This window comes from Aspergillus foveolatus (genome assembly GCF_047715535.1).
Source record: "Aspergillus foveolatus strain CBS 279.81 unplaced genomic scaffold BDW70scaffold_31, whole genome shotgun sequence".
NCBI classification, from domain to species: Eukaryota; Fungi; Ascomycota; class Eurotiomycetes; order Eurotiales; family Aspergillaceae; genus Aspergillus; species Aspergillus foveolatus.
Genome location: NW_027396095.1, coordinates 245,243 through 273,214, shown reverse-complemented (window position 1 = coordinate 273,214; position 27,972 = coordinate 245,243). Strand labels below are relative to the sequence as shown.

The following is a 27,972-nucleotide window of genomic DNA, read 5'->3' as shown; positions in this document are numbered from 1 at the left end:
AAGCGTTAATAGTTTCTCGGCGTAAAGGAAATGACAAGAGCATGTTGAATTCCATTGCCGCAGAGCATGAGCGGAAGTTTAGTCGATTGAAGCTGCCAGGAACATAGCTAAGCTTATGGTAGGACGGTAGCTTCACCGGCGATACGGACCCCTGTCTACCCGCTCTCTATAGTTAGGGCTGCGACTTCGTCTTCTTGACGGAATTTCCCTCGAATAATCGAGCTTGCTCGTTTGGTGAGATTTGTCATAATAAGAGCCACGCCTGTCAGAATTAGCAGGCCCCTGATCCCTGTCGCGGTTCCGGTCGCTTCCGCCGTAATTGGGAACATAGGAATCAACACTCCCTTCCGTGCCGCCGTAGCGAGCCCCGTATCCCCGATCTCGTCCTGCTTTGTCGGAATGGCCTGACGCCCAAGACTGATGAATGGGGGCGGGAGGTTTAGGCGGTAACCCGCCATCTCTATGCCGAGACGAGAAACTATGATTAAGATCTTTCACTTCTTCATTACCCCTTCGCTGCCAAGCTTGCTGAGGTTCGTTGGACCAAGCATCGCGAAATTGATTCCCCTGGCTCCGGGCAGCGCTAGAAATGCGAGGGTTCCTTGTCTCAGCCCCTGTTCTGCTCCCTGAATTAGTTGACCATCCTCCATTTCGACTCATACCCACCGAGCCTCCAGCAGGTGCCGGGGGCATAGCAGCCCGCTGTCCACGGAATCTTCGTCTATCAAGTTCATGAGAGTCCTCAAAACTCGGAAGGTCGCCTGGACGTGCTGGGAGTGGCGGTGTCGAGAAATAAGGATGTTTTAGCGCATCAATCGCATTCACTCTTTTTCGCCAGTCTAGCTTCAAGAGCTCTGTAAGCAAAGATATGGCCATAGGACCTTGACTATAAGATGTTAGATTTCTCATCACAAGTACTGTGGAGACAGCTCGTGCGGAGGTGGCTTACTCTTTGAATACTTCTGCGAGATTCCCTGGTCTGTTGCCGAAATGCTTGACGCCTTCGCAACCTGGAAGAGAGCTCCATCCTGGCATATTCTCTTCCGTAGGCGTACCCACAAGGCTGAATATAAGTTGTGCTTGATTAAGGTCACTGTTACCAGCAAGAATCGGCTTTCCTTTGAACATTTCCCCGAAAACGCAACTGTAAGTGTCAGAAAGAGGACAAATACGATTAGAGTGCGATTTACCCAACACCCCACATATCTATCGCAGAAGTATAACGTCGGAGCTGAAGAAGCAGTTCTGGAGGACGATACCATCGAGTCACGACTAGTGTGGTATAGTCTCTTTTGGCCTCGCCCCCTCCTTTGCCTGGCTGAGGGGGTGCTTCATCGAAAGGACGTGCCAGTCCGAAGTCGGCAATCTGCAGAATACCTTGGTTGCTTATAAGTAGATTGGCAGCTGTGCTGGGTCAGCCAAGAACGTCCTTCAATATACCGGCGGACTAGCCTTTCATGTCGCGGTGTAGGATACAATTCTGTACTAGGTCAGAAAAAAGAGTCCCCATATGTTGCCTGAACACAGCAATACCCCGTGTAAATATTTTAATCCCTCGAGAAGTTGAATCATGTAGCACTTGATTTGAGCCTCTGAGAAATGAACTTCCGGGTTTTCTAACAGCCCTGATAGGTCATGTTCCATGTAGGGGAAGACCATGTACATGCTGGGCTTCTTGCGGCCCTCTCCTTTCCGAGAGTCAGATTGTTTCATCATGAGGTATAATAGGCGATGTACCTTTACTTCGCTCCACGGCCATTTCTCTGAGCTGCATGATGTTGGTGTGGGACAACATTTTCAGTAGCTTGATCTCTCGAAGGGCTGTGATTGGGAACTTTGACGATTAGAGAGCTGCCTACTTCTTTCAAAGGGAATCGATTAAGCTCACGCCATCTCGTTCATTATGCATGAGGATCTTTTTCAGCGCGACGATAGAGCCATCTCTTTTAGCCCTCGCTTTGTAGACTTCTCTGGTGAGGGGTACCATGTTAACAATATTCAGGGAAGGGTTCGAAGGCACTCACCCAAAGGTGCCCTCACCCAGCTTGCCTAAGAACTCGAATTCGCGGATACTGGTACATCCAGTAAACCTTGTGCCGCCTTTACTGTCCCGTTCGAGTGATGCTATGCCCATTTTTCGCCTTTAGATACTGCGCTTTCGCTATGACTGGTGCTGCAAGGTGTTCTCAATAGGATGCAGGTGCAGATGCAGCGAGAAGACCCAGAGAAGTTTAAACACCACCTAGCAACGGTAGACCCTGTTTTACCCTCTGTGCAGCACTGAGTGTAAACCAATGACCACAGTTAGATACGATGGAAAGCGTTATGAAGGCGGGACAGCCAGACGCAATGTGAAAGGTTAGTTTATCATATAAGCTTTGAAATTATTCCTTAATCGAAAATAATACGCGAGTTCTTTCACGCGTTGTTCATTGTCTGGTCGAACAGTGGGGCATAATGGAGTATCACGTGATTGAGAGAGGATCGGCCTTTATTCCGCCGAATGAATGCCTTGTTTCGACCTCATTGGAAACGCTTTGGATCTCAGTCATTGACCCTCGCATATTGAACAGGTGAGAAAATAATTTGTTATTGTTTGAGCTGGTTTATTTCAGCTTACAAATTTGACATGTAGATATGGCGGCGAATCATCCAATCCATATCCATCCTGCTCGACCTTTTTACCGCTTCACGGCGACTGCCCTGGGCGCGAGCATGTGGTTTTTCGTAAGTTTGCAGTGTTATTATCTAACGCCGTCATCACTACCCATACTAATGTGTCTCTATCGTGTATAGTTGATGTATCGGGCCAAGAAGGACGGGCCTGCTTTGCTTGGTTGGAAGCACCCATGGGATCATTGAGCGCTTGGTACCAACATTGATTGCACCGCCGATTATCACAATACCACACACGTTAGGTAATTGAATGGACATGTATCAATAGCTTTTCTTATCTTCTATGTGAAAACGACAGGTATAGTACAGCGGAACCAGGATCTATCTACTCATATCCTCAAGCAGCGTTTTATATTGACGGCGCTGTTTTTGATGGCCTGGCCGCATAAGTACCTGTAAGCGTCCCATAATACGAGCAAGTTGAGGGAATAGACTCCGTTCTGCTAGCCACGCGAACAAGAAACTCCCAAGAACAAGACCAAGTAGCCAGGTAGCAAAGGCGTCAGACAAATAGGTCAATTGCATGACCTGCTTTATCCATGTCGATGGCCTGAAGAGCATGTAGCCTGAAAACGTCAAGTCGGCGACTATGACGGTAAGAAAAGGCACTGTCAAATGTTAGTATACTATAGGGTAGCAATATAAGTAGCTTACCATTTGTTCTCATTGGCTTCCGGAATGGCCGTCCCACGCTCAAAACGATACTGGCTAGTATATACTGGAAGCTGGATGTCAAGAAAAGAACAGTGTTTTCGGAGTTCTCAATGTTATCTTCTCCAAGCTCTAAATTGGGCGCCCTGAACCTGCAAACTGTCAGAAATAAATACATCATTGCGTGGACGTGTGCAGTTACCAAGGTTGCGACTGGACCGACTTATAGGCCAGAAATTGAACAAACACAACTATCACGATCTGACCGAGTAACGGAGTTAAGACCTTTCGAGAGACGAGATCTGCAGTTGGTCGCTTCCGCGAGAGAATATCACAGGGGCCGGTCCATCCCACTTGGAGAACAATTATTAGTACTTTGTCTCATGAGTAGTATGAGGTCTAACTCACTGAAAATAGCGATCGGCAGTATAAGCGTAAGGTCAATGAACAGAAACTGCAGGGAGTGTCAGCGATGCTCGGAATACATCGAAAATGAACGCACCTGGAAGTCCCCCAGGTTAGAAGCATTGGTATACAGAAAACTGACTGTTGCAAACTGAATTGCCGAATACAAGCTCATATACTTGAAACAGCAGAAACTTGTGACCAACGAGCCCCGGCCCTCTCTATACTAAATTAGCTGGTCGTCCAAAATTTGCTGGTCATACGAACCTAATCAGTGTCGGTACGCAGGAGACATCGAACTGACGGCTGGTGAAGGGTGCAGCAACAGAGGCCTCGGCTTCGGACAAGGATATGCCCACATCCGCAGCTTTCAGTGCTCCGCAATCATTAGCACCATCACCACAGAAGCCACAGCAGTAATCGAGCGATTGTAGCTTTTCAACGAGTTCATGCTTCTCGTCTGGAGACATTCTTGCGAACACATTTCCACGGACGAGCATCTGTATTCATTAGTTGGAGCTCGGTATACATGCTACTGGGTCTATATATGCTCACCCGTTTCGCAACAGTTTCATCCTCGTAATCCAAAACCCACCTAAAGACGTCACCGCTGATTGCAAGCGAGTATTTAAGAGCATTACAAGCATTTCCAGGTACAGACAGGTCCACTTCGCTGCGGTCAAACGAGGGCTATATACTGTCAGCTCCTTTTATTTCGCTAATCAGACGAAACAAGCAAACCATCAATGTCCGTGGGTCTAACTGTAGATCTGGATTGTCAACACACTCCCAGGATAGGAGCTGCAACTGTTGGGGACCTGGTCGAATTAATAAGATAAGAGCAAAAGGGGGGAAAATACTAACCCTCTACAAATCGCGGTATATAACAGGGTTCATCGGCGCCTAAGATCCCACATTCTCTGGCCACACTTATTGCTGTTAGGATATTATCGCCAGTACACATGATGTTTCGAATATTTGCCTGTTTCAGCTCAGAGATTGTATCCGCAGACTTGGGCTTCAGTTTATTCTCAAAAATTATGAAGCCGATGAACTCGAGGTTAGACTCCGCATCTGTCCGTGTCATTTTCTGAATTCTCATCCAACTTAACCTTTGCTCATATCGAGCTGCGCAAGCAATAACACGATAGCCACTGTGCGTATACTGGCTTAGAATCTCCTCGAAATCCGACGGTACTGTGCAGACTGGTTAGTACAATACAAGCTGGTCGTGGGGAAACTGACAGCTTTCTGGCAGACATATGTCTTTCACGCTTTCCGGTGCGCCCTTGACAAAAATGGTAGCCCCGCTGTCGCCAAACTGTCTTACAATAACACTTGCGCGGCGAAGCTGAGAAACAAATTCAAAGCTGCGTAGCACACCAAGTTCCACGGTTCCCTAGGAATTCAGCAATCAGCAGTATAACTAAGCCGGGGTTCTTACATTCATAGCATCAAAAGCATCACAGTTTACGTGTGTGGAATTGGGTGGACGGGCAATGGATGGAACAATCGTTTCGTGTTCGAGGTTTCGATGGTCAGGCGTCTGATCTCTACCTTCCTGGAAGGACCACCCCGTGAACTGAAACATCTTTACATCTAAGGGGTCACCCAAGAGTTCGTCATCAACCACTCTCAAAGAGTGGCATGTTGCCATGATGCGAATTATCACATCATATGTCTCGGAACACGCCATATGATCGGATGGTATATTAAATTTGGGTGATGCGTTTGGAATAAGTTCAGATAGTCTGCACGAATCAGTCACTGCACACAAGCCAATATCATATCCCTAGCCCAAACCTTTGATGCCGAGACATTACTCGAATTCCAAGGACATCTAAACCATCCTCGGTGAGGGTTCCGGTTTTATCGAAGCAAATCACGTCGAGCTTACCGCCCACGTTGACCCTGGTGTGTATGTTAGCACAGAGTCTGTATTAGCTAGATGACTCTGACCTTTGAGGGCTAATGCAGAAGATTTTTTTGCTTTTCAGGCGAGAGAGGGCAAAATTGGTGCCAATCGTCAACGTAGCCGGAAGTGCAGGAGGCACGACAATTGTAATCAAGTCTAGAGCTCTGACGATAATAAGTCCCCACGAAAGCTGTCAGATCTTGGGTTAGCTGGAGTGATGGACCAGAGGCGGCGGGACTTACACCTAGCCTTACAAAGTTGACGAAGGACGCAACGAATCCGAGGACGGCAATCATGCCCATGACGGATATATAGCGGAACGAGTCGCGATAGAATTTAAACCCCGACGGTTTCGGGAAAAGCATTGAGCGAATGAGAGCTCCTTTTGTTGTTAGGAACCCTGTCCTCATAACAATGGCCAGCGCAATGGCTTCGTCATCGTCAACCCCTTGCGGGCGTCGCGCCCTAATAATCTTTGTCCCGTTGAAGAGAAAATGCTTGGCCACGTTTGGATGAACTGAAGGGGCGCTCAGGTCGAGATGGTCGAGAGCATCGTCTGTCAATGGGGTCTTCGAGACCGGAACAGATTCACCTATTCGGTCAGCACCTATATCACGGGAGAAAAGATATTCGCACCTGTGAGCATGCTCTCATTCACAATACAGTCTCCAGAGAGTAAGATACAGTCACATGGAACCTGGTTTAGGGATGGATCAGAAAACTCGAATACATCACCGGGTACAAGTTCCTGCGACGGAACAGATCTCCCTAGAAGTTGTTAGTGGCTGCCAAGACAGTACTGACGGTGTACTAACAGAACCCATTTCTGAGAACACGGATGTCACACTCGAAATGAGACATCTGTTTCAGTCGCCTTGTAGTCTAGGCGAGTTAGACTGGCAAAGAATGGACGGGAGTAGATACATACAGAAGTAGTCTCAATAATTGTAGTTCCTATGCTAAAAACAGATATCATGAAAATGCAACCAGCATAATAGTAGTAAGTATCGAGAGTCCAGAGCACCAGGCTAGCAAGCTGAAAGATGTAGAACGGGTGGAAGGCCTACATTTGTGAGCAGCGATAAACGAAATAAAAAGTGGACGTACTTCATCAATCAAGAGTTGAAAGAGAGACTTTTGTTGTATATCAATGGCATTTTTACCAAAAATCTGCTCACGGCTATCGCGCTCATCGGCATTCAGCCCAACTCTCATCGTTTTTGCGTTGGTCCATGATGGATCTTTCCAACCGCTAATCAAGAGGAATTTGTCCTGCAAAGGATGATAGAAAAAACGCAGGTACCTGTAATCTAGATATCTCAGATGCTCAACAGTAGGGTTGCGTTCCTCATCATATGTGTATCTGTAAGAGTCCGCAAAGATCGTAGAAAGTGGTCGTTCGTACTCTTGGTCACAGACTTCGCAAATGCTGAGCTGTCCCCATTGGTCCTGCTACAGTTAGTATTTAATAAGGCGAATTAAATAGTGCTCACCTCAACCACCGCCCATTGACATTGACTCAAAGATGAATATTTTCCCAACAACTTTATCTTCCACCTTGGAAGCCATCGGAAGATAAGGAAAGCGAAGCCAAGGGTCACGGTGCATAGAAAGAAATACAAAACAGCTCCGGTTGTAGCTGTTCTGAAACCTGTGATGACGAGAGTCGAGTCTTCCGAGGCAATGTGGATTTCCTGCTTTATTCTATCCTTGCTCTTCCACTCGTTATTACTAGAGCCGAACGACAATGACCGCCGCGGAAGTAGCGGATCTTCAATGGAACTCCTGCGGTAGGCAGATTGCCTCGACCTGTAAGAAATGTTGGTAGACCCAGTGTCATCAATGTCGGGAGAAATTGTATCGTCAACCTGGTCTTCGAGATCCACGGACCTCCCGCGCGGCCATTCAATCGCGTCCTCCTGCTCATGATGCTGCGAGAAAGTGATGGTGGAGTTTCTTCTGGAGCGGCGGCGGGAGAATGATGCAACGCTGGATGGGATGCTTTCCGAGACTGGTCCATCAAATATCTAGATTTCAAATATGTTAAATTGGTGGATACATGAGATGCACAGTGTAACGTACCTCGCTGCGAGCCATCCCTACATCTGTCACAACACTATAGCTAAAATGAAATTAGTTTATCAGGAGTATATAAACGCAGTGAGCTTCCAACCTGCTTCTCAGTGAGTCACGTCGCTGTGGCATGAAAATGGCAGCTTGCACAGGTGACTGAGCATCACTGGCTGTGTAGGAGTGTTCCATTGTGCAGTTTAGATGTGATAGCCTTGGTTGATGTCTTCATCAATTGTCATGAAGGCGTGCTTGCATTGTCAAGATAGACATCACTGCATGAAAATCCGTGATCTATATAATATTGTCGTTGAACTGCGTTTCGCTGTCAAATATGTATTTATGTAGGAGCCCCAGCTTATCGGGTTCCCGGTGACACGTGACGCGCGCTCTGAGAAACGATACTAAGAGTACGTTCTCAATGAGAAATGACCAGGTTTCTCGGGTTGGTCATCAACAGCACTTGACAGGTATTATCAGCTTTAATCAAATTCTGCAAGATTGTAAATTCCTGTACAATATATCAAAGTGCTGAATAAGGAAGATGAGGACACTGTTACAGCTTGTAGTTTTGACATGACGTAAGTTCCTACTGCTGGCCTACCAGACTTCACCATAGACTCGGGTGTGAATTTTCATACTAGCTGCTCCTTGGTAAGTAACCATCTCTATACAATATATGCAGCTAAGTGTCCTGCCAAGACTGTGTAGTCTAATCTTATAAGAGAACGCAAGATCGAGTTGGAAAAGATGCGATATCCACCTATGCCTGGTACCTATGGAGGGAGTATGTATTAATTGAACACTGTTGAGAAGACAAGTGTGGGCGACATTTTGACCTGTGGCATGAACTGGTCAGTCATAATGCTCTTCATGAACAACAAGGCGTGTAGTCAAAGGCAAAACACGGCAAGCATCAATCATATGGTTGGCGACAATTTCTGCGTCGCCGACTGATTCTGTTTCTCAACAGCCTTCGTCCCGCCAAGCCCCTCGGCCCAAAGGCGCTAAGATCCCACCAAGCCAGGATTCCAGACCCCAAAATCTCAGCGTATCAAATTCTTTCAACCCTCAACCTCCCTCTCCGCGACAACCTCTCAACGGATTCTTGTACTTGCAGCTTCCGTATACTTTCTGATCAACTTTTCAAGATGTCTGAGCCCATCAGGAATAAGAAGGCAGATTTTCCTGTTGCCCCGTATGTTGCACGATCCTGCTTCGCTCGTGAAGAAAGAGCATTCCCCAACATATTTGCCGTCCTGACCTCTGACATGCCTGTGACAGGACACCGCAAAACACGCCAGCTAACAATGCACCCATCTCTTCGCATGCTCAGCAGCCAGGAGTCTCCAGCATCAAAGAAGGTAACTTAATTGATTCTGCTCTGATGTTTAAGGGATCATTGGACTAATCCCGGTTGACTTATAGAATCTCTTGATCATGCTACCGCAGCTTCGCTTTTCGCGAGGAATCCTGGGCTTGTCTCCATGATTCAAGGAAAACTTGGGTCGCTCGTTGGCCGGTCGTCGGGCTACATCGAATCTTTGCCCGTCTCCGTCCGTCGCCGGGTGGCCGGGTTGAAAGGTATTCAGAAAGAGCATGCCAAACTTGAAGCCCAGTTTCAAGAGGAGGTTCTAGAACTTGAAAAGAAATACTTTGCGAAATTTACCCCTCTTTACGAGAGACGTGCCACAATCGTCAACGGCGCTACTGAGCCAACCGAGACCGAAATCGAAGCCGGCAAAGGAGAGGAGGAAGACATTGACGCCAAGGACGAAGACTTGAAACAGGGCGAGGATGAGAAGGAGTCAGCCGTAACCGGGATTCCGGAGTTCTGGCTTTCTGCAATGAAAAACCAGATTTCGCTCGCGGAAATGATTACTGATAAGGATGAAGAGGCTCTCAAGCATTTGATCGATATTCGTATGGAGTATCTCGATCGTCCGGGATTCCGACTAATCTTTGAATTTTCCGAAAACGATTTTTTCACCAACAAGACGATTTCCAAGACATACTTCTATAAGGAAGAGAATGGGTATGGGGGCGATTTTATCTACGACCATGCCGAAGGCACCAAGATTGATTGGAAGCCCGAAAAAGACCTCACCGTGCGTGTGGAAAGCAAGAAGCAGAGAAACAAGAGTATGCCTCTGTCCATAGATGTATATCTGACGTTAGCTAACCATACCAGACACGAAACAGACCCGTGTTGTTAAGATTACTGTGCCAACAGAGTCCTTCTTCAACTTCTTTGCTCCTCCTCAACCCCCGGCAGATGATGATGATACCGTTGCGACGGATATCGAGGAACGTCTAGAGCTCGACTACCAGCTTGGAGAAGATATTAAAGAAAAACTTATACCCCGAGCCATCGATTGGTTCACCGGTGAGGCTCTTCAATTTGAGGAACTTGGTGATGATATGGACCCCGATGAGTTTGATGAGTTTGACGACGAGGACGACGAGGACGACGATGAAGATGAGGATGGCAGAGGGTCTGACCAAGACGTCGATGACTCTGATGAAGAGGTTTGTATTCACCCGTGGTCTTATAGCGCCGGTTCTGAGCAACTAACGTTCGGTAGGACGGTACTTCCAAGCCGAAGAAAGAAGCGGCTGAGTGCAAGCAAAGTTAACTGGAGTAACACGACGCTCAAGAGACCAATGGCGCAGCAGTTGTGCTAGCTTGTTTTCCGTTCCAGTTTCCATCTTGCTCTCCAATTTGTTCTTATTTTTCTTAACTCCCTTTTTTTGCATTAACTAGCAAGACTATCTAATGACCCTCCGATGACAAGTTAAGTATGTGTGAAACCTACAGGATCTCTTAATTCGAGATAGCGGGCCAAGGTCATTCTTCACTTTATGTCGCTTTGACAGATTACTCCATTTTACGCTTGCTTCGCCCTTCCCCGCGCGTTTTCTCCTTCTATATTTAATGTTGAGTCAATAGTGGCGCGAGGAGTAGGTACACTTTCATCTAATTGTTCTTCAATATGCGTGCTGTCAACACAAATGTATAAAAAATGCATAATAAATGGATTTCAACTATCATGAACTTGACTGATAAGTCTACTCTAATAATATGTGTTGGCAAGCGAGCCCACCTCTGTAGCTTACAGTCTAGGACTCTACACCGTATCCCGAGATCGGGTTCGCTTCGAGTCCAACAGCGGCAAAACTTCGAAGGGTTATTAACTCACGAATGGTGTTTTCTATGCTGTGACAACAAACTTCAGACATTCGATCAATATGACCCAATGCTAGTTATACAGGAGTACGGAGTATCGTTCAATGAAACAGTCCTTCAGAAAAGAGGTTGGGATTGCAGACAAAGTCTCTCTTGGCGCGGGTAATTGAGTGGAGAACGGCTCAGCCAGTGGCGCGGACCCCGAGGCTCCTCAGGGGCTGCGTTGGAGCAGCCAGTTGGTCATTCATCTCGGAATTTCTCTGCTTCAGTGAAGCATGGGAGCTCTTTTCTCAGAATCAGCAACTTCTTACTAGTGCCCTGGAAGGCAACTCTTTCTTTCTTTTCTCCAGTTCTTTTTGGAGGTCGAGTTTCTGCTTTTTCCTTTGTTACTTTTTTAAATGCCTTTTGACTTGAGCAACGAACATCATCCTACCCTGTGATATTTCTCCCCGGACCCGCAGCGGTTTTCGTGACCACGATGGCGCATAATTATGAGGTCGGGACGAGGGCCTGGCAACCTGATGCTACTGAGGGTTGGGTGGCCTCCGAGGTCAAGGAGAAACTGGTTGATGGTGACAAAGTTCGGCTTGTTTTTGTCCTGGAGAATGGCGAGGTTTGTTCATGTTCAAGTTAGTATGAAGCAATACTAACCTCAAAAGTCCAAAGAGATAGAAACCACACAAGCCGAATTGCAAGTGGATAACAACCCCAACCTGCCACCGTTGATGAACCCTGCTATGCTCGAAGCTAGTGAGGACCTTACGAACCTATCTCATCTCAACGAACCAGCGGGTACCACGGTCTTCTCGAGCATCCACTGAAGCTTGAGCTAACCCCTCGCAGTTCTACAAGCCATCAAGTTACGCTATGCACAGAAAGAGATATATACATATAGCGGTATTGTTCTTATCGCGACCAACCCTTTTGCTCGCGTGGATTCGCTGTATGTGCCTCAGATGGTCCAGGTTTACGCTGGAAAGCACCGCGCATCGCAGGCACCACATTTGTTCGCTATCGCAGAAGAAGCATTTGGGTAAGTTTTGTCAGTGCTCTCGACAGTGAAGTATTACTCATTGTGGGTACGATACAGGGACATGCTACGGGATGGGAAGAATCAAACGATCGTTGTTTCCGGCGAATCTGGCGCTGGTAAAACAGTAAGCGCAAAATATATCATGCGGTATTTCGCGACACGCGAGTCTTCCGACCAGCCCGGGAAGTATACCACGAGTAGAGCCGATGCAATCAGTGAAACAGAAGAACAGATTCTAGCCACAAACCCGGTGATGGAAGCCTTTGGCAATGCTAAAACTACACGTAACGACAACTCCTCCCGGTTCGGAAAGTACATTGAGATAATGTTCGACGACAAGACCAACATTGTTGGTGCCAAGATACGGACTTACCTCCTCGAGAGATCGCGCCTAGTCTTTCAGCCGCTCAAGGAGCGTAACTATCATATATTCTATCAGCTTGTTGCTGGTGCTAGTGATATAGAAAAGCAAGAACTCGGCCTCACATCTGTTGAGGACTTTGACTACCTCAATCAGGGCGGGACACCGATTATTGATGGAGTGGACGACAAGACCGAATTCATTTCCACGAAGAAGTCGCTAGGGACAATTGGCGTACCCGAGACCATACAGTCGGAAATTTTCCGTGTTCTCGCTGCCTTGTTGCACCTTGGGAATGTCAAAATCACCGCCACAAGGACTGACTCCACCCTTTCGCCCTCCGAACCCTCGCTTTCTCGGGCTTGTGAAATGCTTGGAATAGATGCCAATGAGTTTGCAAAGTGGATAGTCAAGAAGCAGCTGATTACGAGAGGGGAGAAGATCACTTCGAACCTGACACAACAACAAGCAATCGTTGTTCGCGACTCGGTTGCCAAATTCATATATTCCAGTTTATTCGACTGGCTTGTTGACAAGATCAATCGTGGGCTAGCAACCGATGAAGTTCTGAACAAGTTCAAATCGTTCATCGGTGTCTTAGATATCTACGGTTTTGAGCATTTCGCCAAAAACTCATTCGAGCAGTTTTGCATCAACTATGCCAACGAAAAACTGCAACAGGAGTTCAATCAACACGTTTTCAAGCTCGAGCAAGAAGAATATGTGCGAGAGCAGATAGACTGGACCTTTATTGACTTCTCGGACAATCAGCCGTGCATCGATCTCATCGAAGCAAAGTTGGGGATTCTTTCTCTTTTGGACGAAGAATCTAGACTGCCCATGGGTTCTGATGAACAATTTGTTACTAAGCTCCATCATAACTTCGCTGCTGATAAGCAGAAGTTCTACAAGAAACCTAGATTTGGAAAGTCTGCGTTCACAATATGCCATTATGCGGTCGATGTGACCTACGAGTCAGATGGCTTCATTGAGAAAAACCGGGACACCGTCCCAGACGAGCATATGGAAATCTTGCGCAATTCGTCCAACAGCTTTGTGAAAGAGATATTGGATACTGCTGCCTCTGTGCGTGAAAAAGATTCAGCCGCCGTCTCATCTAAGCCAGTCACCGCTCCAGGGCGAAAAATCGGAGTGGCAATTAACCGCAAGCCAACATTAGGTGGGATATTCAAATCATCCTTGATTGAGCTCATGAGCACTATAAATTCTACTGATGTACATTATATCCGATGTATCAAGCCGAACGAAGCGAAAGAGGCGTGGGTATTTGAAGGCCCAATGGTCCTAAATCAATTAAGGGCTTGTGGTGTCCTAGAGACCGTTCGCATCAGTACAGCCGGGTACCCTACGCGATGGACTTACGAGGAGTTCGCTATCCGTTATTACATGCTTTGCCACTCATCACAGTGGACTTCGGAAATTAGAGATATGTGCCATGCTATTCTAAGAAAGGCGCTTGGTGATGCCACCCAGCAAAAGCATGACAAGTACCAATTGGGCCTGAGCAAGATTTTTTTCCGGGCTGGCATGCTTGCATTTCTGGAAAACCTTCGAACTTCGAGGTTGAATGAGTGTGCGATCATGATACAAAAGAACCTAAGGTGCAAATACTATCGACGCAGGTATCTTGCGGCGCGCTTGTCAGTCCTCGCCACCCAGTCGCTAGTCAGAGGATTCCTCGCTAGGCAGCGCGCAGCCGAAATACGTCGCGTCAAAGCTGCCACAACTATTCAAAGGGTGTGGAGGGGTCAGAAGGAGAGAAAGAGATATAATCAGATTCGCGATAATGTCATCCTTCTCCAGTCCCTGTCAAAGGGCTTCCTTTGTCGGCGCAACATTCTGAACTCGATTCATGGCAACGCAGCGAAAACCATACAACGTGCTTTCCGTTCTTGGCGCCAATTGCGTGCATGGCGGCAATACCGCCGACAAGTTATTATTGTTCAGAATCTTTGGAGAGGTAAAAAAGCGAGACGGGAGTACAAGGTCCTGAGGGAAGAGGCCAGAGACCTGAAACAGATTTCGTACAAGTTGGAAAATAAAGTGGTCGAATTAACGCAGTACCTGGAATCACTGAAACGCGAGAACAAGTCTCTCAATTCTCAACTCGAGAATTATGAGACTCAACTCAAGTCCTGGAGGAGTCGTCATAACGCGTTGGAGAACCGGTCTAGGGAACTCCAAGCTGAGGCCAACCAAGCGGGCATCACTGCTGCTCGGCTCACGGCTATGGAAGAAGAAATGAGCATATTGCAGCAGAACCATGCTGATGGACAAGCGACTATTAAGCGCCTTCAGGAAGAAGAAAGAATTTCCCGAGAGTCGATACGTTCTGCGAACCAGGAACTGGAAAAGCTCAAGCAACTCAATGCAGAAGCTGAGAGCGAGAGAACCTCCCTTCGCCAACAGGTTATTGACCTTGAGGAACAACTTGAAGTCGCAAAGAGGACATTGCCCCTTCAAGCGATGAACGGAGACCAGCAGAACGGCGGTTCTGTGCCGCCACCTGCCAATGGACTGATCAATCTGGTTTCCTCGAAGAAGACGAAACCTAAAAGACGTAGTGCTGGTGCAGAGAGGATTGATACCGATCGGTTTAGCGGAGCCTATAATCCTCGACCTGTGTCGATGGCAATTCCAAGTGCACTCGGCCGCCAGAATTATTCTGTCGCTGCACTTTCCTCCGGACTTGATTCGGTGGAGGCAGAGCTTGAGACTTTACTATCCGAAGAGGACGAACTCAATGAGGAGGTTGCGATAGGGCTGATTCGCAACCTGAAGATACCGGCGCCTAATTCCACCCCGCCACCCACAGAAAAAGAGGTCTTATTCCCCGCCTATCTCATAAATCTCGTCACTTCCGAAATGTGGAATAATGGCTTCGTGAAAGAGTCCGAGCGTTTCCTGGCCAACGTCATGCAGTCGATACAGCAGGAAGTCATGCAGCATGATGGTGATGATACCATAAGTCCAGGAGCCTTCTGGCTTTCTAATGTGCATGAAATGTTGTCTTTCGTATTCTTGGCCGAAGATTGGTACGAAGCACAGAAAACTGATAATTACGAGTATGACCGTCTCTTGGAAATCGTGAAGCACGACTTGGAGAGCTTAGAATTTAACATCTATCACACTTGGATGAAATTGCTCAAGAAAAAGCTGTACAAGATGATCGTCCCGGCCATCATTGAGTCTCAGTCTCTTCCTGGCTTTGTCACAAATGAGACGAATCGATTCCTCGGAAAGCTTTTACCATCAAACAACAATCCAGCCTACAGCATGGACAATCTCCTCAGTCTCTTGAACAATGCATACAAGGCGATGAAAGCTTTCTATCTAGAGGACTCAATTATCACTCAGACGGTTACGGAGCTTTTACGCCTCGTCGGTGTCACGGCTTTTAATGATCTCCTCATGAGGCGGAATTTCCTTTCCTGGAAACGAGGCCTCCAGATCAACTACAACATAACTCGCATCGAGGAATGGTGCAAGAGTCATGATATGCCAGAAGGGACATTACAATTGGAGCATTTGATGGTAAGCTTATTGGAGCCTGGGTGATAAAATACTGACCAAAGTAGCAAGCGACCAAGCTTCTCCAGCTGAAGAAGGCCACCCTAAATGATATTGAAATTATTCAGGACATTTGTTGGATGTATGTTTCTGCTTCCTGGACATTCTCTGGTTCTAACAAATGGTTAGGCTCTCTCCAAACCAAATCCAAAAGTTGCTAAACCAATACCTTGTGGCTGACTACGAACAACCCATAAATGGCGAGATCATGAAAGCTGTAGCCTCTCGCGTTACGGAGAAGAGCGATGTGCTCCTTCTTACTCCGGTTGACATGGAGGATAGTGGGCCGTATGAAATCGCTGAGCCTCGAGTTATAACTGCGTTGGAGACATACACCCCATCTTGTGAGCCCCCTCACTGCACGTTAGACGTGCTCTGCTGACTGTCTAGGGCTTCAAACACCACGGTTGAAACGACTCGCTGAAATTGTCTCAGCGCAAGCGATGGCGCAACAAGACAAGCCGGAGAATCTTGAGAATGGGGTGATGGATTAATATCTGTCAGTTTGCCCACTACCACCCCTGGCGTGGAAGATTGGCTCTCCGTGAGCCAGTCAAATTCCTGGGTACGGAAAACAACCATGTCAATATACTTTGGAAAATATTAGATGCCTGATATGACCCATAAATCTCTTCTGTTTGTGCTTCAATTGTGGTAAATGTATGTGACTCATTAAGATTGCATGTATTTCCTGCATCACCACATGCTGAGGGGTGGGTCGGACGTTGTGGGGACGTGGACCGTGTCAACATGCCACCGTGCCATCTTTGTTCTGCCGTACCCATCCACAATTGCCGCACACACATACTCACTCTGTACATACGACCTACTGCAGATTTGTGCCTTATTCCGCATAGGACTAGGTCGTTCACCATTAGCATTATTACTTCCAAGGACACTGCTCCTCACCGTCAACGGATTTGTCTACCAACAATGAAGACTATCAATTTCATTACCGGGAACAAGAATAAATTAGCTGAAGTCAGAGCTATAATAGGCAACGTGGTTGACGTCCAGAACCAAACAGTCGACGTACCCGAGATACAAGGCTCCATTGAAGAAATAGCAAAAGAGAAGTGCAGGCATGCCGCCAACGCAGTGAGTGTCAAAGAGTAACCTACTTTTAAGAAGACATATTAACCGTACAATAGGTGGGAGGCCCAGTATTGACTGAAGATACCGCTTTGGGATTTCATGCTCTGAAAGGCCTGCCTGGGCCGTACATGTAAGATTCTCTTTGCGCGTCAAGGAAATTGAAGAATTTACTACGAACTGACACGGTCCGACATAGCAAATCCTTTCTTGAAGCATTGGGCCATGAGGGCCTGAACAAGATGCTGGACGGCTTTGAGTCGAGAGGAGCAGAAGCCGTGTGTACTTTTGCATTCGCCTCAGGCCCGGGATCGGAGCCGATTCTATTTCAGGGACGAACGGAGGTATGGCAGTGACTTGATAACTGTTATCTTATAAACAAGAATCTGATATCGACTCTTAAGGGAGTTATTGTAAGCCCCAGGGGACCGGCAAATTTTGGTACATCCCCCTATCTGATCACCGCCTACTGATTCTGACGGGTCTTATTACTAAACTCTCTTCTTCTCACAGGTTGGGACCCGATATTCGAGTATGAAGGCCAGACGTACGCAGAGATGACCAAAGAGGAGAAGGTGCTGCCCTTTACCTTTTTCCGCGCGGTGCTGTTCAATTGTTTTCAAGTAGCTAATGTACAAACAGAACAAAATATCACACAGATACAAGGCTCTCGTCAAGCTACAGCAGTGGTTGGCTGACGAACTATCATAACTCAGAGCCGCGACATGAATATGTTACAGGCTTCCTAGTACCTAATCTGAATTCTTTGACTGGTCACTTTTCCAGTTCTCTATCCAGGAAGCTATTCTAGCGCAATTGGCTTCTACGTCGCCGTCCTCTTCACTATTTAGTTCAACCACAATTTCTTCATCAAAACCCTCGCGGGCTTCCTCGATGAGGACCCCGAAAATCTCCGCATCTAGATTCTCTTGTAGTTTCGTTTCATGGTATCCCCTGCAGCAGAAGTCAGTTTTACCATGAAGAAAACAGCCATCAATCGAAGAAAATTTCGGGTAAACGTACCGTGAGCTGAGACGGTCATATAGAGTGGATGTAGAAGGGCAACGCAGTACCACAACAAGGTCGATCCAGGATTTAGGGAACAGATCACAAGCATGCCAGTCTATCAGATAGCCGCCTTGGAGTACCTCATCCTCAATTGCATCTAGAAGCTGAACGTGACCGGCGAAAGTAAGCAGGGGAAAGCAAGACTGCGTATGTTACGAGCTGAAGAAAGACATACTTTGTCCTCGTCCACTACCCATGTTTTCAATTCCTCGTCATAGGTCTCAAAACAGCCTCGGTCTTTCGCAATCTGGTTTATCGATAAATGTCGCAAGCCGGTATCTTGGGCTAGCTGCTCACAGTGCACTGTCTTCCCAACTCCAGGAGTACCTGTGATTATGATATTTGGTGACGTTCGCATTTTCGATTTATGGTTATCAATAAAGTAATTGAGAGAAAGGAATTGAATGACCGCCGTTAGAAACCGATTCTAGTGATCAGCAGTTCATATGCCAAGAGAAAAATTTGGCGGGGTGTTAGTTCCTGGGGCATCAACCCAGAGAGTGGGGCATTTTAGAGTATCAAGAGGTACGGATATGACGTGCGGAGTATAAAAGCAGCCATCCGAAACCCACAAAAATAAGACCAGTGCCGACAACAAAATCAATTCTCCGTCTGGAAATGGGGAGGTAACAACCTATATTGTTAGACGGGCTGCCATTATTTAGTTAAGACAGGGGTGCATACTCGAGGAGCTCAAAAGTTTGATATTTCTGCAAGTAGTTTACACCCTTCCTGTACCCCTTCAATATGCGAGCAGGTTCAGAAGTCTTTATATTAGCCCCCATGGCATGCTTAATCACAGAGGGCGTTTTGAAACTCGGATCGAATACCAGGATATTAGCGTTTCCTTGGTCGCGAACTTCGATTCCAACAATAGTCATAGAATGCCCTGTATCTTGTATCAGTCAGTGCGTTTCCGACACGAAGAAAGGCCACGGACCATGATGTTGAAGATAAATAGGTGGCAAATCTGTCAAGATCACTTTCTCAGTCTTATTATCCAAGGGGCCTGCACCTCGAAAATAAGCAGCAACGTGCGATAGTAGAGAGCTATGCGCGGGCATGTCCTTCGTATGCCCAATACTCCGTGCTTCACATCTGTCGGTGTCAGTACTTGTTGGGCATTGGGGCTTTCGATCAGGACTTACTGAATCCCAAGGCTAAGAAACAGAGCCTGGGCCTATTCATGATCAGCGCTCAGAACCGCTAAATGATAGCTCAATGACTTCACCTCGCAGGTGCCAATATATTTCCTAGTCCCCTTGATACCTCCGGTTTCAGTTCTCCCCACAGTATTGTATCCCATGTCCCATGCACGCTCTATTATATCCTGAAGTTGCAGGATTGTGGGCAACGCGCCAGGGAAATGGTGGCACCCTGGACCACGAGACTCTTGGATATATGACACCAGCATTTGAATGTTCCTATATCCACAAAACCCCTCCCCCTTTGGCATGTCGGAAATATGGTGCACATGGGCGCTGCAAAGAAATGCACGCTTAGTGGACTTGTCTTGTCCGCATAGCTGAGCAAGTGCCGGTATAACGTTAGGTGTCTCATTTTCGATAAGCAAATGCCTTGTAAGTCTGCCATCGGGTGCGACCCTAATTATGTTACTTGTTGCGTTGCCCTTATCTAGCATCCGGAAAAGCCACGAAGGCATTTTCTTCTCATGAGCGTATGGTCCCAGCTCTGCGCGCTGTCATACTATTTGTATCAGCACATGATATGACTAGTGAAAGAGAAAATTGCCACGCACGCCGAGTTTTTTGATGTATTTTTTAGGCGAATTCTCTGCCTTCATCCGTTGTTCGACTTGGTCATCACTTTGAGAGGAGAGAAGCCCCACTGAGCTGTTTCTCGCGTTCTCCTTCTGTGAGTGAGATAGAGATGAGGATGAGTGTCCAGAAGCAGTAGACTCTTTTGGATTCAAGAGGTCGCTAACATTGCCCAAAGAGTTTATGGATCCATGGCTACTTCCGAATCTTTTCTCAGAGCAAGCCGGTAGCCGAACCTCTAGATTAGCATTTGACTTAGTCCGAGATGACTGTTTTGAGGCTGTCTGCAATTCAATTTCAGGGTGACAATACTGTACGTGCTGTGTGACAAAATTGCTGTCTGCATCAAAGAAGGGACAAAAGGGACACGTTGGTTTATCTGCCCTTTGCACATTCATATTTAAGCAGCGTGCAAGCACCGGGCTCATCCAAAGCTTGTACTATACGGTGACGGTTTGTCAAGCCAGGACAAGGGTAGGGTAAAATCAAAGAATGGGTTTTGCTTAAGCAGTGTGTCCTTGACTGTTGTTGCCTCCTGAGCAATATGCGTAGAAGTTGAAGGAGTCGTATGTAGTCGTGATACGATTGATGCAGGACGCAAGGGGAAAAATCCGGCTGTGCCTTCCGCTATGTGCATTTTAATTCGAGCCTCACCACGGACCAGGCTGAAAGAATGAATACTGGCCATGGACAATAATGTTCACTGTTACTGGTATTGCGCTGATCTGCAGCTGTCGTTTGAAGTCCCCGCCATACCTCTCTATCTCCCATGCTAAGGTAGAGTCTTATCGCTATCGATTGACTTGGGCTTTTCAAGCGAAAATAACACACCTGGAAGGCTCCAGACCTGCTGTCCGAAATCCAAGCCTGAGTACTCATATACGAATTTCGACCAATCAAAAGCAGGAAAGGTTCCGACATCGTTGCCGTGGGGCTCGAGAACCAGACACTTTACTCAAGTTCCTTATTAATAATACGCAATTCACGTATTAAAATTGAAGATTACCATTCCCCACATGCAAGGCGGAAAAAGCAAGACGAAAAATTATGCCCTCCGCTTTCGCAACCCCGCTGGGCTACATAAAAAGATACCGTTGCCGGACAGTCATATAATCATACTTGCTCCAGAATCGGCATACTGTTTCGATATAGCTTTCCCAAAATGAACGGGCAACTGCGGTCCAATCCGGATATATTGTCTACCCTAAAAGACATACCGTCAGCATCCCATAACGGCAATTGGGTCGTACAGAAATTTGGGGGCACGAGCGTTGGCAAGTTCGCTCACAATATCATCGATCAGGTCGTCCTGTAAGTCTCTGGACCGGCACCCGCAGTTTGAAACCTTGCTAATTGTACTACTTCAGTCCAAGTCTATCACACAACAAGGTTGCTGTAGTTTGCTCTGCGAGGAGCAGTTCTACGAAAGCTGAAGGCACCACGAATCGGTGAGTCACCCCGCTGCGGCGCGACTCATGGAGAGTTGCAGAAAATTATCAACAAAAATTTGGCCTTACAACTATGAACAGCTTACTCCGAGCCGCACGCGATGCAGAGAATTCTCAATCCAAACAATATCTTTCTTTTGTCGAGGCTGTCCGGTTGGAACATGTCGACGTCGTCGAGACCCAGATCAAATCCGCTGAACTCAGGGCGCAGCTTACCTCAGCGATCAACGCCGAATGCGAACGGGTCCTCAAGGTCCTGGAAGCTGCTCAGACTCTTGGCGAAATCAGTGCGCGTTGTGTGGATAAAGTGATAAGCACGGGAGAGAAGTTGAGCTGCCGCCTGATGGCCGCATTTCTACAGGATCGAGGGGTTGACTCGCAGTACGTCGACCTGTCTGAAATCATCGATTTTCATATTTCAGGTCAAGGCCTTGACCAAGAGTTTTATGACAATCTTGCGGCTGCTCTTGGCCGCAAGGTACATTCCTGCGAGAATAAAGTTCCAGTCATTACGGGATATTTTGGAACGATACCGGGAGGCCTTCTCGATCAAATCGGGCGTGGATACACTGATCTTTGTGCTGCTCTGGTCGCCGTTGGCGTACATGCTGGGGAACTTCAAGTATGGAAAGAGGTTGATGGGATATTCACCGCGGACCCCCGGAAAGTGCCAACCGCCCGTCTTCTACCAGCAATTACACCCGCTGAAGCCGCAGAGTTGACTTTTTATGGCTCGGAGGTGATCCATCCCTTCACAATGGAACAAGTTATCCGTGCCAAAATCCCCATCCGGATAAAAAATGTTATGAATCCGAAAGGCGACGGAACCGTGATATTCCCGGATTCCACCTATGAGTTGGAAAGGACGACGCCCGGCCACGATCCGAGACTATTCCGTACGAGGAGCCCTAGCCTTCTTCAACGCCCTAAGCGTCCAACCGCTGTTACCATCAAGCACAACATCCTCGTCATTAATGTTCATTCCAACAAGCGGTCTCTCTCTCATGGATTCTTCGCGGGAATATTCTCTGTTCTCGACCGTTGGAAGCTGTCCATTGATCTGATATCGACCAGCGAAGTCCACGTGTCAATGGCTCTTCACTCAGAAAGGCCGCTCCTGAATGGTGTTGGGAGGGATGAATATCAAGTCATCGACGAAGATTTGAAGGGAGCTTTGAGTGATTTACAGAGATATGGTACCGTCGATATAATTCCTGGAATGGCCATTCTTAGCCTTGTCGGAAAGCAAATGAAGAACATGGTTGGAGTGGCTGGGCGCATGTTCTCTACTCTGGGAGAGAACAATGTCAATATTGAGATGATTTCTCAAGGTAACAGTGATCATTCTTGGTCTTGGATAATGCGAAACTAACTAAGTTCGACTTAGGTGCAAGCGAAATCAATATTTCGTGTGTCATTGAAGAACGAGACGCGGACCGTGCACTCAACATTATACACACAAGTTTATTTACGTTCCTAGATTAGAGGAGTGCCGAGGGATTTTTATCCCCTGGCCTGCTTTCATCGGTTTTTTGTGCAGTTCAGCGAAAGCCCTTCATATTATAGGATATCCCCAACATTTTCTTTTGGCCTTGAGAACCCTCTAACTTTGACATCGTTTCGAGCATGTTATGGATGTGAATGGTGCTTTACGGGCCGGGTTGTTCTTGATGTCTGCATGGCGGCGTTATTGATCTTTTTTGCCAACTGATGATTCAGCTTGGCTCCTTTTGGATAGATTTCTTTGTTCACAGGTGGTTGAGCCTGTCTTGTAGAATAGTTAGATATGTTCTGCTGTTTTTGCTCATGCTACGTCATTGCATTGTCTATTGGACAAGAATTTGGTGACATATTTGACGGATCGGCCAGCCTTCATTAATGTGAAGTATATTCTTTACGCATATTTGCCTCCTTGAAGGGGCTGAAGGGTTGTTGGGTACTGTACAAAAAATCACGCTGACCAATATCGTTTTCGGTGGCTTGGGCCTGGTCCTTGTGCTTAAATTGCAATAGTAGCGCGGATTTGACTGGAGCAGGTCCCTTGATTATATCGAGGGGCCGTAGATTACTCCTTGCGCCCGTAGGAGGTGGCTATCTATTATTGCATTGTCTTTGAAGGGGTGGTCCCTTGGTTGGGGTTGGACGATCTGGCATGATCTGTGTCTGCACTGTATGAAATCATTGAATGGAACTATAGGGTACGGTGTCCATTGATCTGCCGATCGGGTTACCCTAGCAGATCATCGGGCGGCAAGGAGACGAGATTTGATTCGCTACTCTTGTCTTAGTAAAAAAAAGTGGGACGCTGAGAGACGCGACGCGTCCGTTATCAACAAGTTAGGCACACCTCAGGCATACTCTCATCCTTCCCTTCCATCACCGATTCAAAATAAATCGTTCTATTATCCAGAGTGTTTTGCACCACCCCACTTGGGCTGCGCAATCTTCATTCGATCAGAAGTCGACCGCGTTCCAGATTACCCTCTCACCTTCATTCCATTTCATCGTCACTTTGCGCGCACCCGCGACTACCTCACTACTGCATTGCCGCTTCACCGTCCAGTGACTGAACCCCCTCCTCGCAACCTCCAAACACTGTCTGTGTATCGAATGCTATCTGGCCAAATCACCACATTGTGATCTTCCCTTCCCGACTTTGCACAGTGTCTATAACGCAACCGTCTGACACCCTACATCAACTGTTGGACGAGCGATAACGGAGATAGAATCGCTTCGTCTCAACCGCAGAGCGTCAATCTGTCATCGAAGTCAGCCCAAGACGGTTTCAGGCTGGCAGGTTTAATATGAGCCCGAAACAATCCGCGAAGCGGGGTTTGGGAGCGCCTTTATCACAGGATAAAACGACAACCATCAAGCCACAACCCCGATTAGAGCCATCGCCATTGCCTCTCCAGTCGACTGAAAATTCCTCTTCACTTCATAGTTATGTCCTTAACCCGACATCTACTTCCCGCAACAGAGTGTCGCCCACGAAATTTAGCCAGGAGTCGCGAACATCGGGCTGTGCTCAAGCGAGATTGGGATATGTTCCAATCACTGCTCCTGCCCCTCCTACATTTACAACCGACTCCCCCATAAAAAAGATACCGCTTGACACCTATTCTCACCCTACCCCGTCGTCTGCTCCGATGCCGCAGTCTGCCTTATTCACGACATTCTCCAGTGTTAGGAATGTCAAACATATAACCACAGAACACCGAGACGTGGATGTGCCCTCAGCAGAGACTTTTGCTGATTTTCCCGAGCCATCTCAGCTAGCCAAGCAGTCTTTCAAACGATCACTCTTGGATGCGGCGCCATTAAAAGAGCGGCCTAAGAAGCCAAAGGGGGAAGAGGTCACCACCGTGCAACTGCCAGAGCCCCACGAATTGCCGCCGATCGAAGATGATGGCACAAAACCGCCGTACAGCTATGCAACGCTTATTGGAATGTCTATACTACGCGCCCCTAATAGAAGATTGACCCTGGCGCAAATTTACAGATGGATATCAGATACGTTCTCATATTACAAGAACAGTGATCCAGGCTGGCAAAACAGTATTCGGCACAATCTCAGCCTGAATAAAGCGTTCATCAAACAGGAGCGGCCAAAGGATGACCCTGGTAAAGGGAATTACTGGGCCATTGAACCAGGCATGGAAGCACAGTTCATTAAAGACAAACCCGTGCGCCGAGCAACAATGACCAGCATGCCCACCCTTTCAATAACATCACAGCAGGATCCTACGTACTCACAAGGCTCAAGCGCCACCGCCTGGGCTGTACCGCCACCTGCTCAGCACCCCGTTTCCAAAAGCTCAAAACATGTGGATCTGTCGTCTGACGCTACAATTCCCGCATCCGATCCAGCTCTTCAGGAAGACATTGGTGATGATACGGCTGCCTGTCTGACAACCAATCCTCCACGCTCGTCTCCTCCACAACCAATCCACTCTTCTCCACCCGTTGCACCGCCGCGATTCGCGCGCCCAGCAACTCCCCCAACTCCTTGTCATCCTTCCATTCCTAGTGATGGGCCGCGTCACCGTAAGCGGAAGTCGAATGCTATGAATGATAGTGGCTACTTCTCTTCACTGGAATCTTCTGCCATGCGGTCAAACAAAGCTAGTCACTACCTAACTTCCGACACGGATATTGAGCCCCCTCGTATTAAGCGTGGAAGGGCGGAAGAAGAGATTGCGCGCATTCGAAGCTCTTCTCGAGATATAAGCCCAAGTCACTCTGGGTATCTGAAAGAAACAGGGATCGTTGTTGGTTCCTCTCCGGTTCGCAACGAATATATAAACGTGCTTGCAGGCCCCCTGACCCCTGTTATCAAGTTCAAAAAGCCTGCGAAACCGCCTCCATCAGTGTCACCAAACACTAATCTTCGGAACCACCGCAAGAAAATTCAGCACATGGTCAACTCCCCAATAAAGCGATTAGGCCTGGATGAGGATCTTCCATGGAGTCCTGCCTTCAACATACATGACGAAACTTATACTCCACACGATGGTCTTCACGTTTCCTTCGACGTTTTCGCCGACCCGACGACTGAGCCTGTATCTAATCCGGCTTACGGTTCCCCTGAAAAGCGCTCGGCTAAACGTGCTCGTACTGAAGCAAATGAACCAACTGGAAATGCCCTCGCAGATATCACTGCTATGAGTGCTAACAACCGGATTGGGGGCCTCAAGCCCTTATCGCCGAACAAGTCAAAAAGACTCTTTTTTTCTGACTCGCCGTCAAAACTTCCTGATTCTGGACGCTTCATTGATTCTGCGCACGATGATTTTTTCTCATGGCATCTTTTTGATGACAGCCCACAGGAAGTAGACGGTGTCGATCTTCTACAAGGATTCCAAAAAATAGGGGGTTCGAGCAAGGACGATGCCTCGAAATCTCGACCCCATATCTCACGGCCAACTTTTCAGCGCGGCAGCAACACGCGGCCTTGACGCTCTATGCCTTGTGCTTTCTCTTCTCCCTTACCAGAACAGATCTGAGTTGTCCACGAAAATGACGTTGTTCACGTCAGTGGTGTCTTGAGTTTTGTTTATTCTTTTTTTTTTCTTTGCGGCAACGGGCGTTCACTTCGGATTTGGCTATGCACGTCTCCTAATACCTACTACCCCATTGGTTCCCAAGATTAAAGAGCTGGCGTTTACCGGGGTTTCTCTATTTCCGCTTATTTTGGTGCTTTCACAATCGTTCTCCTTGGAGTTTTGGGTGGAGGTAGGGTTCGTTATTGTTTTTGGCTTTGATAACTTGAGATGATCTTATGACGACCTTTACGACGATATCTCTTAGGATATACATGAGTATGCAGCGTTTATATCAGCATGTTTCTTTTTTCAACCATCTTTATTGCTATGTTTGTCACTGCCATTACGACTGTGTCTTATTTGAACTTAGTTAAGAGATAGTATCTACCTAAGCATCTGATTATGGAAAAGCCCGTAAGCACATCTTAACTGTTAAATCCTGCGCCTATCGACCATAGCTGTGCCCGTTTTCCTTGGTGTCAGCACAGGGGTACCATCATCGTCCCAACGCAAGGTCGGATACACAACATACGTGAAAAATAGGAAAAATTCGGCACGCCGCACTGTCTGTGAGACTGACTCCAATGTAGGCCGGGAGAACAAGAAGGCTGCTGACCAGCTGCAACTTGGGTCGACAGAGTCGCTGCAGGGAGAGGTACTTTGGATTACCAGTTTGTCGACGCGCCGTCGAACGTCTGTCTTCACGGACCCCAGGTCGAAACGTCCAGGCCAGATCGAGTCATGCATAATGTGCACAGCTGAGAGACTGCAGAAGGGATATGCCACTCAAACTCGCTGCCATTCTTCAACGATATGTGGCAATATGACATATAGGCACAAAGCACCGTAAGGAAGTCTTAGTCGCTGCTCGCGCAACCACGGCATCCGCAGCTGACACACTGGATGATCTGATCCTCCTTTAATTGGGCCTTCGGTACCCGGCAAATACAAGTGGCGTTAAAGTTGGTTTCCTTGGTTTGGATGCAGCGGAGACAACAAAGCTGAAACATTTGTCAGTCAGGTCTCATATTGCGACGAGTGATAACAGCGAAGAACTTACCTTCTCGTACCCTTGCTTCTTCCACTTCGCAATCAAGTTCGCATCTGCGTAACCGTTCTTCAAGAGCCATTCATATAGCTGTTTCGATATAGCCTCTTTCTGGTAGTAAAGGTCGTAAATGTATCTTGAGCCTATATTGATAAAGTTCAGGTAAGTTTAGGGAGCTGGAACTTTGAATGGTGTACGAAGACTTAGAATCAGATACTGACGTTGGTGAGTGATCTGGAAGATAGGCCATAGGACCTCGTGCTTCTTCTTTCCCTCATGTGGCGCATTCTCGGCATCTTTCATTTTATTGCTGAACTCTAACAGAGTGTCTTCAATGTCGTCGAAGCCCGCTGGGGGTGGCTTGCGATTGCGAGATGTGCGGATCGGAGGCATCTTTTTTATGAGTTTCGTGATTCAGTTGAGAAAAATTGCGGTACTGAAAGAGATAGAGAGTACCGGAATCACTTAAAACATATGTTTACAGGTCAAACTCAACCTCGCGGAGAAAGGAAATTAGAGCTCTTAGAAGCGTAATAGCCAGGCTAAGACCTCATCAGATAGTGCATGCTCTCACCGCCCTAACTCTGGAAGATCGATGTCATTT

General features: G+C 47.3%; 10 protein-coding genes across 10 annotated transcripts; 5 read left to right on the top strand and 5 right to left on the bottom strand.

The window, feature by feature from the left end:
• Positions 1-132: 132 nt before the first annotated feature.
• On the bottom strand, positions 133-2,134 carry BDW70DRAFT_151061 (CDC2/CDK family serine/threonine-protein kinase; the record flags this gene model as incomplete). The annotated part of the gene is made up of 7 exons (XM_073739250.1): positions 133-886; positions 950-1,144; positions 1,191-1,409; positions 1,526-1,688; positions 1,738-1,834; positions 1,889-1,970; positions 2,025-2,134. The coding sequence occupies 7 exons, from the start codon at positions 2,132-2,134 to the stop codon at positions 133-135; spliced, it is 1,620 nt and encodes a 539-aa protein (XP_073595118.1).
• Positions 2,135-2,997: 863 nt separating this feature from the next.
• BDW70DRAFT_151060 (putative P-type ATPase) lies at positions 2,998-7,909 on the bottom strand (the record flags this gene model as incomplete). The annotated part of the gene is made up of 20 exons (XM_073739249.1): positions 2,998-3,284; positions 3,331-3,479; positions 3,530-3,680; positions 3,736-3,781; positions 3,830-3,953; positions 4,000-4,232; positions 4,288-4,422; positions 4,604-4,929; positions 4,978-5,083; positions 5,177-5,483; positions 5,536-5,643; positions 5,692-5,837; positions 5,890-6,239; positions 6,284-6,415; positions 6,463-6,529; positions 6,576-6,710; positions 6,755-7,096; positions 7,141-7,674; positions 7,730-7,769; positions 7,821-7,909. 20 exons carry the CDS (start codon positions 7,907-7,909, stop codon positions 2,998-3,000), a joined length of 3,807 nt encoding a protein of 1,268 aa, XP_073595117.1.
• An 847-nt stretch (positions 7,910-8,756) lies between these two features.
• On the top strand, positions 8,757-10,762 carry nap1 (histone chaperone NAP1). The gene is made up of 5 exons (XM_073737174.1): positions 8,757-8,915; positions 9,002-9,081; positions 9,146-9,859; positions 9,909-10,246; positions 10,303-10,762. Exons 1-5 carry the CDS (start codon positions 8,869-8,871, stop codon positions 10,351-10,353), a joined length of 1,230 nt encoding a protein of 409 aa, XP_073595116.1. The 5' UTR covers positions 8,757-8,868; the 3' UTR covers positions 10,354-10,762.
• Positions 10,763-11,193: 431 nt separating this feature from the next.
• On the top strand, positions 11,194-16,258 carry BDW70DRAFT_69809 (type V myosin). The gene is made up of 4 exons (XM_073744623.1): positions 11,194-11,517; positions 11,564-11,696; positions 11,748-11,937; positions 11,995-16,258. The coding sequence occupies exons 1-4, from the start codon at positions 11,383-11,385 to the stop codon at positions 15,875-15,877; spliced, it is 4,341 nt and encodes a 1,446-aa protein (XP_073595115.1). The 5' UTR covers positions 11,194-11,382; the 3' UTR covers positions 15,878-16,258.
• Positions 16,259-16,460: 202 nt separating this feature from the next.
• Positions 16,461-18,247, top strand: BDW70DRAFT_138174 (non-canonical purine NTP pyrophosphatase). Its single transcript, XM_073737173.1, has 9 exons — positions 16,461-16,549; positions 16,725-16,987; positions 17,041-17,114; positions 17,181-17,325; positions 17,386-17,422; positions 17,495-17,556; positions 17,624-17,946; positions 18,016-18,153; positions 18,225-18,247. The coding sequence occupies exons 2-7, from the start codon at positions 16,823-16,825 to the stop codon at positions 17,690-17,692; spliced, it is 552 nt and encodes a 183-aa protein (XP_073595114.1). The 5' UTR covers positions 16,461-16,549; positions 16,725-16,822; the 3' UTR covers positions 17,693-17,946; positions 18,016-18,153; positions 18,225-18,247.
• BDW70DRAFT_69857 (nucleoside triphosphates FAP7) lies at positions 17,536-18,752 on the bottom strand. Its single transcript, XM_073744624.1, has 4 exons — positions 18,734-18,752; positions 18,225-18,683; positions 18,005-18,153; positions 17,536-17,935 (listed from the first exon to the last, which is right to left on the bottom strand). The coding sequence occupies exons 2-4, from the start codon at positions 18,405-18,407 to the stop codon at positions 17,734-17,736; spliced, it is 534 nt and encodes a 177-aa protein (XP_073595113.1). The 5' UTR covers positions 18,408-18,683; positions 18,734-18,752; the 3' UTR covers positions 17,536-17,733.
• On the bottom strand, positions 18,477-19,699 carry BDW70DRAFT_138159 (C78 family peptidase). Its single transcript, XM_073737172.1, has 5 exons — positions 19,281-19,699; positions 19,198-19,229; positions 18,990-19,147; positions 18,734-18,938; positions 18,477-18,683 (listed from the first exon to the last, which is right to left on the bottom strand). The coding sequence occupies exons 1-5, from the start codon at positions 19,689-19,691 to the stop codon at positions 18,650-18,652; spliced, it is 840 nt and encodes a 279-aa protein (XP_073595112.1). The 5' UTR covers positions 19,692-19,699; the 3' UTR covers positions 18,477-18,649.
• Positions 19,700-20,944: 1,245 nt separating this feature from the next.
• Positions 20,945-23,040, top strand: BDW70DRAFT_69773 (aspartate kinase). The gene is made up of 4 exons (XM_073744621.1): positions 20,945-21,138; positions 21,195-21,275; positions 21,357-22,606; positions 22,663-23,040. The coding sequence occupies exons 1-4, from the start codon at positions 20,990-20,992 to the stop codon at positions 22,758-22,760; spliced, it is 1,578 nt and encodes a 525-aa protein (XP_073595111.1). The 5' UTR covers positions 20,945-20,989; the 3' UTR covers positions 22,761-23,040.
• Positions 23,041-23,676: 636 nt separating this feature from the next.
• Positions 23,677-26,666, top strand: BDW70DRAFT_138155 (fork head domain-containing protein). The gene has a single exon (XM_073737171.1). It carries the CDS (start codon positions 24,080-24,082, stop codon positions 26,231-26,233), a length of 2,154 nt encoding a protein of 717 aa, XP_073595110.1. The 5' UTR covers positions 23,677-24,079; the 3' UTR covers positions 26,234-26,666.
• BDW70DRAFT_138154 (BUD31 family protein) lies at positions 26,654-27,936 on the bottom strand. Its single transcript, XM_073737170.1, has 3 exons — positions 27,590-27,936; positions 27,381-27,511; positions 26,654-27,321 (listed from the first exon to the last, which is right to left on the bottom strand). Exons 1-3 carry the CDS (start codon positions 27,759-27,761, stop codon positions 27,178-27,180), a joined length of 447 nt encoding a protein of 148 aa, XP_073595109.1. The 5' UTR covers positions 27,762-27,936; the 3' UTR covers positions 26,654-27,177.
• Positions 27,937-27,972: the final 36 nt, after the last annotated feature.

Coding starts and splice junctions, on each gene's coding strand:
- BDW70DRAFT_69809 (XM_073744623.1), top strand. CDS start 11,383: ATGGCGCATAATTATGAGGTCGGGACGAGGGCCTGGCAACCTGATGCT. Junction 11,518..11,563: donor TTGTCCTGGAGAATGGCGAG/GTTTGTTCATGT, acceptor TAACCTCAAAAG/TCCAAAGAGATAGAAACCAC. Junction 11,697..11,747: donor TCATCTCAACGAACCAGCGG/GTACCACGGTCT, acceptor AACCCCTCGCAG/TTCTACAAGCCATCAAGTTA.
- BDW70DRAFT_138159 (XM_073737172.1), bottom strand. CDS start 19,691: ATGCTAGATAAGGGCAACGCAACAAGTAACATAATTAGGGTCGCACCC. Junction 19,230..19,280: donor AATATATTGGCACCTGCGAG/GTGAAGTCATTG, acceptor GATCATGAATAG/GCCCAGGCTCTGTTTCTTAG. Junction 18,939..18,989: donor TATTTATCTTCAACATCATG/GTCCGTGGCCTT, acceptor TACAAGATACAG/GGCATTCTATGACTATTGTT.
- BDW70DRAFT_69773 (XM_073744621.1), top strand. CDS start 20,990: ATGAACGGGCAACTGCGGTCCAATCCGGATATATTGTCTACCCTAAAA. Junction 21,276..21,356: donor GCTGAAGGCACCACGAATCG/GTGAGTCACCCC, acceptor AACTATGAACAG/CTTACTCCGAGCCGCACGCG. Junction 22,607..22,662: donor TATTGAGATGATTTCTCAAG/GTAACAGTGATC, acceptor AGTTCGACTTAG/GTGCAAGCGAAATCAATATT.
- BDW70DRAFT_138174 (XM_073737173.1), top strand. CDS start 16,823: ATGAAGACTATCAATTTCATTACCGGGAACAAGAATAAATTAGCTGAA. Junction 17,423..17,494: donor CAGGGGACCGGCAAATTTTG/GTACATCCCCCT, acceptor TTCTTCTCACAG/GTTGGGACCCGATATTCGAG. Junction 17,557..17,623: donor AGATGACCAAAGAGGAGAAG/GTGCTGCCCTTT, acceptor ATGTACAAACAG/AACAAAATATCACACAGATA.
- BDW70DRAFT_138155 (XM_073737171.1), top strand. CDS start 24,080: ATGAGCCCGAAACAATCCGCGAAGCGGGGTTTGGGAGCGCCTTTATCA.
- BDW70DRAFT_69857 (XM_073744624.1), bottom strand. CDS start 18,407: ATGCGAACGTCACCAAATATCATAATCACAGGTACTCCTGGAGTTGGG. Junction 18,154..18,224: donor GGGTAGTGGACGAGGACAAA/GTATGTCTTTCT, acceptor GGTCACGTTCAG/CTTCTAGATGCAATTGAGGA. Junction 17,936..18,004: donor TATGACCGTCTCAGCTCACG/GTACGTTTACCC, acceptor CTTCTGCTGCAG/GGGATACCATGAAACGAAAC.
- nap1 (XM_073737174.1), top strand. CDS start 8,869: ATGTCTGAGCCCATCAGGAATAAGAAGGCAGATTTTCCTGTTGCCCC. Junction 8,916..9,001: donor GCAGATTTTCCTGTTGCCCC/GTATGTTGCACG, acceptor TGCCTGTGACAG/GACACCGCAAAACACGCCAG. Junction 9,082..9,145: donor AGTCTCCAGCATCAAAGAAG/GTAACTTAATTG, acceptor GTTGACTTATAG/AATCTCTTGATCATGCTACC.
- BDW70DRAFT_138154 (XM_073737170.1), bottom strand. CDS start 27,761: ATGCCTCCGATCCGCACATCTCGCAATCGCAAGCCACCCCCAGCGGGC. Junction 27,512..27,589: donor CTTCCAGATCACTCACCAAC/GTCAGTATCTGA, acceptor TTATCAATATAG/GCTCAAGATACATTTACGAC. Junction 27,322..27,380: donor AGAAGCAAGGGTACGAGAAG/GTAAGTTCTTCG, acceptor CAAATGTTTCAG/CTTTGTTGTCTCCGCTGCAT.